We start from the raw sequence: 12685 nt of genomic DNA, 5'->3' as shown, positions 1-12685 counted from the left end.
CAAATTTAGTGCATAATTTTAGTTAATTTAATTAGCTAGATGGTGAGGTAAAAACTTGTTAGGATGATTATTAGCAGTTGGCCTGAGACAGAGACATGGCTTCTACAGGAAGTAAAGGTGCAGAATTATGGACAAAATCCCGATAGAACAATGCTGCATGGAGGTAGAAGAAAGTCGCATCACATGCAATTCAAAATTATAAATCAACCCTTTCAAGTTAATAAGTAATAGTGTTGACTATGTTAACCTATTTAAATCAAAATCAAACCTTAATATTTAGTAGAATTTAATATCTTAGGAGTTACTCGAAGGTTACAGTTATCAACAGAAAAAAATAATAATAAGAATAGGGTTTCCATTATAAAAGGGAAACTTTTCAAAATTAATTCCAATATTGTTCGGTAGACAAGACACCTATTTTATTATTAATGATATCTAATTTAAATCACTATGGTTTGAATTTATTTATTAATTTGCTTAAAATCAATTCAACTAAATGTATTTGTTTAATTATAGTTGAATCTATTGAATATGTTTTAGGTTTGAAAAAAATATAAGAATAATTGAGAGCTTGAGCATGATTCAACTGTCTTCTCCATACGTGGAAGGTTCAAATTTTCAATTCTGTATTTACGATGTTGTTCTTTAAAACCGTGATCGAAAGGAAAAAAAAGGCTAAGTTGATTGATTTAATTTGATTTCAAAAGGATGATGAATCCTTTAATTTCTCTTCTTCAAAAAGAAATAAATATGATTTGAATATGCAATAAATGTGAAAGTTGATAGAAACAATTCTTCATGTGTTCTAAGTTAATGTTGAGACTGAGTCATGTTTTTGCTTTTTAAATGAGAATTAATTAAGGGAGTTGAGAGATGAGTTTGGAGAATACAAACAAAGTTCCACGTTGATTTGGAAATAATACAATTATCTCCATTGGTACGAGGTTCGTTGGGTGAAACCAAAAGCAAAATCACGAGGCTTATGCCCGTACCATTGTAAAAACACGAAGGATACTTTGGGATACCGTTGTCCTTAACAAAAACTATTATCTTTCAATATTTCTCTCTTCCACCTGCATTAAGAAAAGCAAAATTAAAAGCTCCCATAAACAAAGAGAATCCAAACTTTTCTAAAGAATTACAAAATACCTAAAGTAGCATTGGAAAGAATTCCTTTAACCAAAAATCTAAATGGAAATTAATTAATAAACAAATCCTCAAGATTCCATTAAAAAGTGAACTTTTTTCTACATGTTTTTCAATTTAAATATGGTTCATGCAGCCATATATCAGAATTTCAGAGTTTTTCTCTTTACAAACTATAAGTTCAAAGCCTTGTCCAACCCCTAATATAATATATTAGAAGAAACTTTCTTCATTTTTCTATAGGTTTGTTTGTTTGTTTTTTTTTTATTCTTAAATAAAAGGTTGATTATTGAGTGGGCATTGGCAGGGACCTTGGATGATAGTAACATGTCAATGGAAGAAATTACAAAAAAAAAAAAAAAAGTGGGGAATTGACTTAATGGTGCATCCACACAATGACCAAAATATCACCATGCCATGTCCCATTCATTCTTCCTACAACCTTGTGTTATGTGAGAACTCCGATGTCCATATTAGGAATTTGCAATCTCTAAAGATGAGGATGTTGATAAGTTGGGTCGAGCTTAAAAGATATTTCAAATTGAATTTAATTATGTGATTTGTGATTTATTTCACATAAATAATACCCTATATGATTAATCTAATTCAACTATGTAATATGGTAGAGTGAATTCGTTCGATTGTTTGAATTTATTCATTTCAGAAAGAAAGAAAAGAAATGTATTGATGTAATATGTTAATGCAGAAATTTGGCCTCTTGGAATTCCGTCAAATTCGTACCAATCTACTAGAATGATAGGGATCGACGAGATCTGCAAGACAGAATAGCACTAAAGACAAAGACAGGTGTGGCTCTTGAGGCTCTGATGCGAGCATACCTTTAGGGTTTGGCTTACTTCCCTAGTTGAATCTTGAAGTAATCAGGATACCTCCTCCTTTTGAATATAAGATATTTGAATCATAAGGTCATCAACATTATTCCTTTTGAATCTCTTAAAGGGAATTTGAACGGTGGAAAGTTGGGATTTTATCATACATAACATAATAAAGTTTAGAAACAAATTTTGCAATTGTCTTTTATTTTTTTTTTTTTAAAGATTGTCTATTCATTTATTTCTTATTCATATTAATTTAAAAATATAATAAATAAATCAAATTATAGGTTGGTTGGGATCATTAACAACACTAATCACCCAACATTGGATTAGAGGTATAGTAAATTATAGTACTATGACATTTATTACTGTTATGTCAAAATATTTAATGCCAATGTTAAAAAGAAGGTTTGGTTCATTTGAACTTTGTTCTCAACTACTTTTGAAAATTGTGGTGTACTATTCTATCCCTTCTTTCATGTAGTGGTAATTATGGGACAAAAATCATTTGCTTAACTTTATACCATTTTTATATGTAATCTATTTTCACTTAACTTAGATTTGAATATTTGTCTAATAAGATTTTGCAAATATGACAGTTTTGTAGGGCGATTAACTATTCGGGATAAACACTCATAGACATATATCACTAATAGATGTGCAGAGTTGATATGTGTTGATGTCGTTTTAACTTGTGTTAGATTTGTTATTATTTTGAGTCGGATTGCTATATGTGCAACTGTCTATGTAGTTTAAAAAGTTTTCTTTTTTCCTCACTTCTAATCACAATTTTTGTTTTAAAAAATAATATTATAAGTGTTGGGTGGAGATTTGAATTTTCAACCTATAAGAAAAGTTTTTATTTTAGGACAACATGTAGGGATGAGAATCGAACTCACAACCTCTTGGTTAGAGATATATATTAATTACCGCTGACCTATGCTCGCCTTGGCAACCTACGAGAAAGGTTACCAATGCCTCATTCATCGAATTATGTTTATATTAAAACATTTTTTATCAATCTTTTTTCTTTAATTCAATGATTGTGAGGTGGAGAATTGAACCATCAACTTTAAAGATGTAACAAGTGTCTCCCCAAAAAACTAACCTACACAAAATAACCTTACCCATCTAAAAAGGTGTCCTCACCAATCATATATCTTTAAAAAACAAATGCCTTAAAATGAGTTAAGGGTTATAATGGTAGGATCTAATTTGCTTCATTTTAGGAGGATTAATTGTTGAAATTAAAAATTCGGGAGTATGATTATAACACCTCTTAGGTTCAATTATAAATTTAGTCCATACTGTTTGAACTTAATTTCAACTTAGATCTACGGTTTTAGAAGTTTCAACTTGGTCCATTTAGTTTGAGTTTAATGTCAATTTGGTCTTGTGATGGGGTTAAACCTCACCAATTTTTACTCAAACCTAGAACATGTTTTATCCAACCAAAAATTATTTAGTTTTTTTCCTATTTTTACTCAAACCTAGATCATGATACACCTAGCTAACACAAGTTCATTACCATGTAAGTATAAAAATAACATATTACATTTGATATGATGATAAAAAAGACAATTTGCGAGGTTTGACAAAATTATAAGGACCAAATTGAAACTTAGCTAAAATCATAAGAACTAAATTTAAACTAAAGTGAAGATGTTATTAACTGTGAACCGATATTGGTTTATTTAGACAGAGGGATGGAAAAAATTACGGAAAACCGAACAATTATACAATATTTACCTTATGTAACACATTGGGATTATTTAGCTACTGTGTTAACAGAAAAACAATAACCGAACCCAACGCTTATTGGTTTTTGGAATGTTTTTCAGATTTAAAGTAATAGACCAACAAGAGCACAGTTGCCCATTGTTACTAAAAAAGAAAAACAATCAGTAGACCAAATTACATAGGTAAAAGAAAAAAAAAATCAATTCTTTGTAAATTATTTATTGTGATTTCTATATTTGAAACCACCTTTTCATAAATGCATGCATGCACACATCTAACTTTGAGGTTAGAGTTAAGGGAAAAGAAGTTGAATATTAATTACAGGCAACAAATTAAAAGAGTGCCAAATATAATAGGCAAATTTCAGAACACATACAGCAAAGCAAATGGCTTAAACACCTCTTACAGGAAAAACATGACAACAAAGAGGCAAATAATTAGCTTCAACACCAAAGCCATTAATGGAAAAGAAAAGACAGCAGCCAGTTTAGTTTGAGGCTGGTGATGTATCAACAACGTGGCCTCGAGGTCGTCGAGGTCGAGAACCGTACTCGCCTTCACAAACGGTCAGGCAATAACCAGGAGTTAAAGTTGCCAATGACTTTGCACAACTCTGGATGCATCTGTCGATCACGGTAGGGATATGAGCATGAGCTTCTGATGCCATTGGAAGGAAGACGATGCTCATAGCAACCATGGCGACCAGGACAAGTGTTCTCAGGGTTGCTTTTGAATCCATCGTCGTTGCTTTCTTTCGCTGTCTGCCTCTGTGTCGGTTGCCTGTGGAAACTAGAAGGAGATGATGATGTTGGTGAGAATGGGAGAAGGGTTTGGTTGTTCTTAAAGGTTTAGGATCTGCTATTTCAGAGTTTTTGCCAGAAGAGGAAAAGATTAGCTCAAGAGTTGGAGCTCTTAATTTAGGATCTGGTAGTTATTTCATTGCTCTTAATAGATGGAAAACACAAGAAAGAAGTTAGGTTTTTAATCCTATTTTTGGTACCTGAAATTTCCATAGAAGTCCATCTTGGTCATCACATTCGGTATTAGTATATAGGTCACCATTGAAAAAACAACAATAATGAATGGCAATGAAAGGAAGAAAATAGAATGGACAAACAAGTTTATGTACAAAAATCTTATACAAACAAAAACGATAGACAAAGGAGAACATTTCATTATGATGAAAAATGGATTAAAAATCTATGCTCAGTTCAGTATACCAACACAAACCTTATAAGTATTTTTCATGTTAAAAAGTTACACAACAAACCTTTTAGATCAGGCTGCAAATTCAGATCACATATTTACAACTATCACTTATATCATTGTATTGCTAGTTGCTACCTTCTTTGGAGTTTGGATAAGAGTAACTAAAAATTTCTATTAAGTGCAATACAAGATTTAACGACAACATCGATATATAAAAATTGGGGATCAAAAGTTTAATATTTGTAGTTTTGAAGTTATGAAGATTAGCCTATTTAGAGGGTGTTCTAAGTTCTAATACCAATCTCCTTTTTGGTGTGTCGCTGTCATTTCTTTAGGCTGGCTGAACTCGATTTTCTCTATCTTCACGATCAAACTCCCTCTTTGTCCATCTTGAGCGAATTATTATTAAAAAGAGGGCAAGTGTTTGGCAGGAAAGACCACATATTAGACCAATCCATAAGCCCTGTCGTGGAAATAGCAATGAATGACAAATGAGAATTACGAGAGAATTTGATGTAGCCTTGGTCTTTGTTAAAAGATGAGTTAAAGCTTATTAACAATACATAACATGTGAAACATTTGTTATTAGCTAATATATTATTCATGGATGTGTTCTAGACTGATTATGATTACCTTAGCATATAGTTTCAACTTAAATCCAAGAAGGGCTGCAATTGTCAGACCAATTAAATAGAATGTTGCCAAGTTCATATAAACAACAAAATGCTGCCATCCACAACCTCTAGCCACACCTGCATTTCTAAATTAATCTTATTGACAGAGGAAAAATAAGAAAATACTTCAGATAGATAGAGAGTTCCAGAAAAAGGGGCTGTTAGTACCTAAAAGTACGCCTAGTACAGAATCTTCCATCAAAGAAACTGCCAGTAGGGGTACGATGGATGCAAATTCATCTTTTATTAAGGGGACATCAGTGAAGAAGCCAGCCCAAATACTATGACCAAATACTAATGTTAAAACAACTGTGATCCCGAGAAAGATTGACAGCTTGAGACTGACAAACATTGCATGCTTAGCTCTCCAAGGATTGCCTGCACCCAACTCATTTGATACCCTTATGCTGTCACAGAAAGATTCATTTGTTAATCTGTTCGAACATAGTCGAGGAAACGTAAAATCAACAAGTTTTCCTCATACCAACCTTGCAGCTGCACTCAATCCATATATGATCATGTAAGCAATTGTTTCTGTACTCACACTTAAATGTATCAAGCAACAGGAAAAAGCGAAGGCGGATTAAGAAACAGGGAAAAAGAAAAATTTAGAGCAGACAAGATGAAGAGAAAACAGAGAGGCATACCACATTGCCATCAAAGATGTGGTTGTTTTTGAGTCTGGAGTCAAGCCAGCCAAGAATATCAGAATCTCAAATGCCCAATATTCCAAACTGATAACAAGAATGAAAAGGAAGACAATCTTAGAGTATATTATTTAAACCATAAATTTCAACTCATGAACCGAAACTGTGACACTTGACAATTGAAGACTGACTCATATTTGAACTTCTACATTACGCCATCGTATTAGTGAGGACACTGCCATAGTTCAGCTTAGGACCATTTTTTTACAGAAGGACTCAACTTTTAGTTTTAAATCCAAAGACACACACAAAATTATTCATTTTAATTCAAGTGTATTTACCGATGAATTCATCTTCCGAAAGAAAACTTCTTCAATTTGGAACCGTTAAGGTTATGAAAAGTTGAGGGCGTTTACCATACCATAGCCGCAGAAGGCAGGGCAAGTTTCAAGCTCCTAAAAATGTAACTAAATGTATCTAAAGAAAATCCTTCCCAAGTATGCTCAAACTTTTTAGCTTTAAGCACGTATATGGCCAAAATCATGACTGCTATCCATAAAGAAACAGAAGCAGCCAAAGGAGCCCCCTTGAAATCAAGAGCTGTCTTGTGAACCAGAGCATATGCAGTGCCAATGTGGATGGCCAAAGGTATCGCTGAGAAGAAAATTAGAGGCATGACAACAGATTGCATTTGAAGAAATCTTATGATGTTCTGCAAGAAGCCATATGCAAATATTCCGGGAATGAGAAACTTCAAATAGACAGCAGCCATCTTGGATATTTCATGATCCTGATGTACAAAAACTAATATGGGTTCCGTGAAGAACCACAAAATTGATATCAAGATTGAAAAGAAGAAGGAGATGATGCAGGAGGCTTGCAGATAGATGCCCAGCATTCTGTATACTTTTGCACCGAATCCCTGTCCACAAAGCGTCTCAAGTGCTCCACTTAATCCGGTCTGAGTCATGATAAGAACAATAAGGACTTCTTAAAAACCAAAGTAACACAAAAATTATAAAGCTTGAACCCCATTAAAATAAGCTTAAAGAGAAATAATCCTCACGAAAACATGCCAATAACAACCGAATTCTGAATTGGACGGAAAGTGAAATAGCATTCACTTTACATTAACCTTGTGGACAGGGATATGATCATATAAAGGCTACGATTAAAATCTCAGTTCCAGAAGTTTTTAGTGTATATATGGAATGTAGTAATCAGCTCATTCAGGTCTACTGATGTCCAAGAACTGCCACAGATTGATTTTCAATGTTTCCATCACCGCAAACACAAAATGTGAAAGTGAAAACTAGAAACAAAACAGAGTTAAGATACAGGACGTCTAATTAGAGGCGGCTTAGCGATTACCATGAAAGCGAGGCCAGTTCCGGCGGCCCATGCGTTGGCCAGCGTAGCACCAGCGAGCTCAAGCTCGCCAAGATGACCAGCGAACATTACAGATACCAAAGTGATTAGGTAAAGGAAGACATTGGTGAGAATCATCGGAAGTGATAACAAGCCTTGTTTCTTGGCTTCCTCGATGTCCAGCGCTTTCGTCCGCCAGCTCGATCCATTTGTTCCGGCGACCTCTATTTCAGTCGCATTATTTGCAGGAAGCATGTGGCCTGTTCACCGGAGTAATCGCATTTACCGGCGAAAACGTGAAACGGCCGATTCAGTGGCGGGGAGTAGTTGGCCGGATTTTGAAGGCGGAGAAATGAGAGTAAAGCGGTGCGGCGGACTGCGTTTAAATGGCGACACCAAGGCCGCGCTGAAACGCGCCATGTGAAATGCGACAGAATAATCTTATTATAGTAATTGAATTTCAAATAGTTTTCTCGTGTCGCGGTTAATAAAATATTATACTTTCTAAACTGTTTAAAATTCAAATTCGCATTCAACTTTTTGGGTTTTTTTTTTGTTTCTCTTACTTTGAAGTTATTATATTTTCATCTTTAAATTTTTTAAATATCTATATTATTTTTTAAACCAGTGTTAATCCAATATGCTCTAGTAAGCCAATAAGTCCGATGACTCGAATCTAGGGTTTGTGTTAAATGTAGCGATAATTAGAATTTTGTAGTTACTTCTCAATTATGAGACATTCGTCTCTATTATTTTTCTTTTTCTTTTTTAAATATTTTCTCTTTTTGAATTTCCAAAAGTTGAGATTCAAGTTGAGAGGTTTGATAGGTCTTCAAAAGAACCAAAAGATTAGGTCTAGTGACTTATCTCACGGAATGGAGCTCAAGGAACTCGGCTCATGGGATACCCATGGGTCAGCCATGGCCCCTCATGGGTGGTTTGGGCTTTTGAGCTTAGCCTCTTGATTTATGTCTATGGACTTGATTCATCGTGTAATGGTCTATGTACAGGATTTGGGTTGTACCCATAGATCAGCCTTTTAGATCGTTCCTAAGCTCGCACATTTTAGATGACTAGACTATAATGTAGTTCATTTCTAGATTAGAATTTACTTTACCCCTAACAACTTTTAACGTATATCTATCAACTAATATAACCGTTTCAAAATTTTAAGATCTGAAAAATAAATATTTAGAAAATTAGGGATGAAAATCAAAACTTAATGACTAAAATAAGACTTAAATCTTATTATTATTATTATTATTATTATTCAAAGTTTGTAAAATAAAATCTTGCACGTTTAGACTATGATCTAGAATTGTTGGATAATTCCATTTCCAGGAAGTCAGAAAAAAAAATAATAGTACAAATTAATTTTTTTAAAAAATAACCCAGAAAAATATATAAATTAATTATGTGTCAACTTGATATAGCTCAATGATTCTAAACAAACACCATGCTTATGAATTGTAATTCCCATCCCATTTACAATATGATACAATATATTACAAATTTTGAAGCATACTTCGAAATACCACTAATTAATCAAAATCCAAATCTTTATTTTCCTTAAATTCCAAATTGAAATTGTTGTCATCCTAATTTATTGCTCTTGAAAATCCCAAATTCTTCTGCAATTTCTTGTCTAGTCTCATGAATCAAGCCAAAGCTGGATTTTGTTTCCCTTGATGATCTAAGAGCTCAATCCTTGTCCAGTTTGAGCGAACTATTAATATCAATAGGGTCAAAGTTTGGGATGATAGACCACAGATTAACCCAATCCACAATCCCTGCACCAAACACATTATATTTGTCACATTCAATTTCTTACAATTTAGATTCTAAGTTTTCGTAAAAACTTTAGTTCTTCGACTCTCGAACATCGCTGAATCAGCATAAAATTATCATCATCGTTAGTTTTTTTATAAATCGCTTAACTGAAATCCTGTGGACATGTCATTTATTTATTTACGGGAACAAATACTTGACATGTCATATTAGTGACTAGAATACATCTTAAAAGTTTAAGGACTAAAATAGAATTTTAAACTTACCGAGGCGTAAAGTTTCATCCTGAACTCCAGAAAGATTGCTGTTGAAAGGCCAACAAGATAGAATGTTGCCAAGTTTACAAACACAACCATGTGTTGCCAACCACATCCTCTGGCCACCCCTGCAGATTTTGAATATGTTTCAGTCAAGAACATGTTAAACAAAAAGTGAATTCGCTCGGGAGAGCCGAGAAAATTTATGGGAACCTGATAAAACGCCCTGCACGGAGTCTGCAAGCACGGAAATGGCGAGAAGGGGAGTCATGGAGGCGAAGGCTTGTATAATCACAGGACTATCACTGAAGAAGCCAGCCCAGATGTTGTGGCCAAACGCCAGCAGAAGAACAACAGCCAGGCCTAGAAGGATTGAAAGCAGAAGAGTGACAAACATGGCTTGTCTTGCTCTCACAGGGTTGCCTGCCCCCAACTCATTCGAAACCCTTGTGCTGTCCAATAAGGTTTCTTTTTTGTTATGTGATATGTGAGGGAGAGGCCATGGAGAAAAAGAAGAAAAGAGCTGATAAAATTTGTTTACCTTGCAGCTGCACTGAGTCCATATGTGATCATGTAGGCGATGGCTTCTGTGTTTACACTTTTGAGCACATCATGCCAAAGGGAGATCTCGGTCAATTATTGGAAATAGATCTGAAGTGTGTTTAGAAGTAGAGTTTCAATAACATAAAGATGCTCTTGACTACTTGAAAAGCACTTCTCAAATTGTGTTTTTGTATTTGGCAACAAATTAAATTGTGGGTTATGTTTTGAGAGCGTTTTTGGGGCAAGGCAAAACGCACCTTTCGAATAGCTTAAAATAATCACGTTGTGGAGTGACTAAAAGTGATTTGAAAAGAAAAAAAAGAGAGAGTCAAAAACACAAATCTCTTTCTCACAAAACTAAAACACTTGTGAGCTGTTTTTTACTCATGTGCTTGACCAAAAAGAATATAAAAACACTTTTAAAAGTTGAGAAGAACTTTGCACATATTCCAAAAGCATTTCAAAAACACACTCTTACAAAATGTTGGGATAGTTTTTTCATAATGCTAAAAGTGCAACAGTTTTCAAAATTGCTTAATGAAAGGGTTACATATGACAAGAAGAGTAGACTCTGCCAACAAAAGCATTTCCAAGCACAGTTTTTAACATTAGAGGACAAAAGGAGGAACAAAAACATACATGGTCCGTACCAAATTGCAATCAAAGATGTATTTTTTTCTGAGTTTGGAGCCAATCCAGCCAAGAACACAAGAATCTCAAATGCCCAATACTCCAAACTGTTCACAAAATGAACAAAGCATCAACACAACAGTCCACAAACCCCTCAAACCAATACAAATTAGGGACACAAAGCTCCAAAATATGCAACAGACACATCATTCACTTACCAATTTTCAAGCAACAAAAGAAAGAGAGAGACAAAACAAGTTCCAAAAGTCAAGAGCCAGCACTTACCAAACCATTGCAGCAGAGGGCAAAGCAAGTTTCAGGTTGATAAATATGTAACTAAAAGCTTCAACAGAGAATCCTCCCCATGTGAGCTCATACTTCTCAGACTTAAACACATGAATGGCCACAGCCAAGAGTGCCACCCACAATGAAATGGAAGCAGCCAAAGAAGCTCCCTCCAGCCCCAAACTTGTCCAGTTCACCAGAGCATAAGCAACACCAAGGTGAAGGACCAGTGGGATTGCAGAGAGCACAGCCAGCAACATGACAGCCGACTGTGCCTGAAGAAACCTCAGACCATTCTGCAGAAACCCATAAGCGAACAGCCCAGGGATCAGAAATTTCACATACCGGGCGGCGGTTTTCGATACATCGGGATCCTGCTGCAGCAATAGCAACACGGGCTCTGTGAAAAACCACAGAAGGGAAATGAAGATCGAGAAGAGGAAGGAGATTATGCAGGAGGCTTGCAGATAAATCCCCAGTGTTCTGTACGATTTCGCCCCAAACCCTTGGCCGCAGAGTGTCTCGAGCGCGCCGCTCAGCCCCGTCTAGGGTTTTACGAAATGGCGGTGGAAAATGAAATTAAGAAACGGAAAATCGGAAGAAATCTCGAACGATTCAGAGAAAAAAAAAAAGAGACCAACCATGAAAGCGAACCCGGTCACGGTGGCCCAGGAATTGGCGAGAGTGGCTCCGGCGAGCTCGAGGTCGCCGAGATGGCCGGCGAACATGACGGAAATCAAAGGGATAAGGTAGTAGAAGACATTTGTGAGAATCATCGGCAATGAAATCGAGAACTGTTTCTTCACCTCCTCCTTGTCGAACACCTTCTCCCACCAAACCTGTCCGTTGGCTCCGCCATCTCCTCCGCCGCCGCCGCCATTACTAGCTCGTAGCAGAGGGTCGCGGACGGTGGCGTCTGGGTTAGAGTTTTCCGGCATCTTCCCAATTCTTTCTTCTTCTTCAATGGTTCAAATCCCCCAGAATTTCAAAGTGGAAAATTTTGGGGAAAATGACTCATACGACCTTCCTAAGTTTCCAATGCGCTCAAAACCCACCCCTCAAAAATTGTTTTGAATGACCCAAATCTGCTTTTTCAGAATTGTCAGTGGGAGTAAATGTACCCAACTACCCCTCAATTATAACCTCAATTCTCGGGCTTAAACGTGATTTTCCCGACCGTAAGCGTGGTAATGATAACTTATTCTCGGGCAGAATCGCATTTTTCCCGCCCGAGAATTGGCCAAAATGCTAATTTTGGGTTGTTTATGGGCGAGAATTGGCGAGAAGTTAGGTTGACTTACAATGAATTCCCGGACGTTAACTGGTATTATTTCGCCCGAGAATTTAAGGTTTTCCAATTAATCAAACAACCACTTCTCATCTGTGCACTTCAGCAAACCAGTCTTCTTCATCTGTGCACTTCGTACTCAGCTTTGCAGATAACAAAAAGAATATTGTACATTGAAAGTAACTCTTCCATCTGACCACACAGTTTGTTTGTAGCTGAGTAAGATTTCTACACAAACGAGGTAGGTGAAATGTCATTTACAAAGAATGGTCTT

At 35.7% G+C, this 12685-nt stretch overlaps 2 protein-coding genes across 4 annotated transcripts; both read right to left on the bottom strand.

Moving 5' to 3' along the window:
- Window positions 1–4054: 4054 nt before the first annotated feature.
- LOC111010608 (protein DETOXIFICATION 19-like) lies at window positions 4055–8021 on the bottom strand. Of its 2 annotated transcripts, XR_002601364.2 has the most exons (8): window positions 7624–8021; window positions 6669–7213; window positions 6253–6339; window positions 6094–6150; window positions 5774–6012; window positions 5565–5691; window positions 5230–5394; window positions 4055–4511 (listed from the first exon to the last, which is right to left on the bottom strand). XR_002601364.2 is itself a non-coding variant. In XM_022284093.2 (7 exons), the coding sequence occupies exons 1-7, from the start codon at window positions 7873–7875 to the stop codon at window positions 5263–5265; spliced, it is 1431 nt and encodes a 476-aa protein (XP_022139785.1). In that variant the 5' UTR covers window positions 7876–8021; the 3' UTR covers window positions 4055–5262. The 2 variants fall into 2 exon arrangements, 1 of the variants encoding a protein (XP_022139785.1); XM_022284093.2 differs by having other exon boundaries at window positions 4055–5394; window positions 5565–5683.
- A 999-nt stretch (window positions 8022–9020) lies between these two features.
- LOC111010310 (protein DETOXIFICATION 19) lies at window positions 9021–12202 on the bottom strand. Of its 2 annotated transcripts, XM_088120102.1 has the most exons (7): window positions 11765–12202; window positions 11124–11668; window positions 10859–10945; window positions 10207–10263; window positions 9879–10117; window positions 9675–9793; window positions 9021–9410 (listed from the first exon to the last, which is right to left on the bottom strand). In XM_088120102.1, exons 1-7 carry the CDS (start codon window positions 12059–12061, stop codon window positions 9279–9281), a joined length of 1476 nt encoding a protein of 491 aa, XP_087976228.1. In that variant the 5' UTR covers window positions 12062–12202; the 3' UTR covers window positions 9021–9278. The 2 variants fall into 2 exon arrangements, with proteins under 2 accessions (XP_087976228.1, XP_087976229.1); XM_088120103.1 differs by lacking the exon at window positions 10859–10945.
- Window positions 12203–12685: the final 483 nt, after the last annotated feature.

The sequence above is a fragment of the Momordica charantia genome (genome assembly GCF_013281855.1).
Source record: "Momordica charantia cultivar OHB3-1 chromosome 11 unlocalized genomic scaffold, Mcharantia_2.0 BLBB01000011.1, whole genome shotgun sequence".
Classification (NCBI taxonomy): Eukaryota; Viridiplantae; Streptophyta; class Magnoliopsida; order Cucurbitales; family Cucurbitaceae; genus Momordica; species Momordica charantia.
This window is presented reverse-complemented; position numbering and strand designations above follow the sequence as displayed.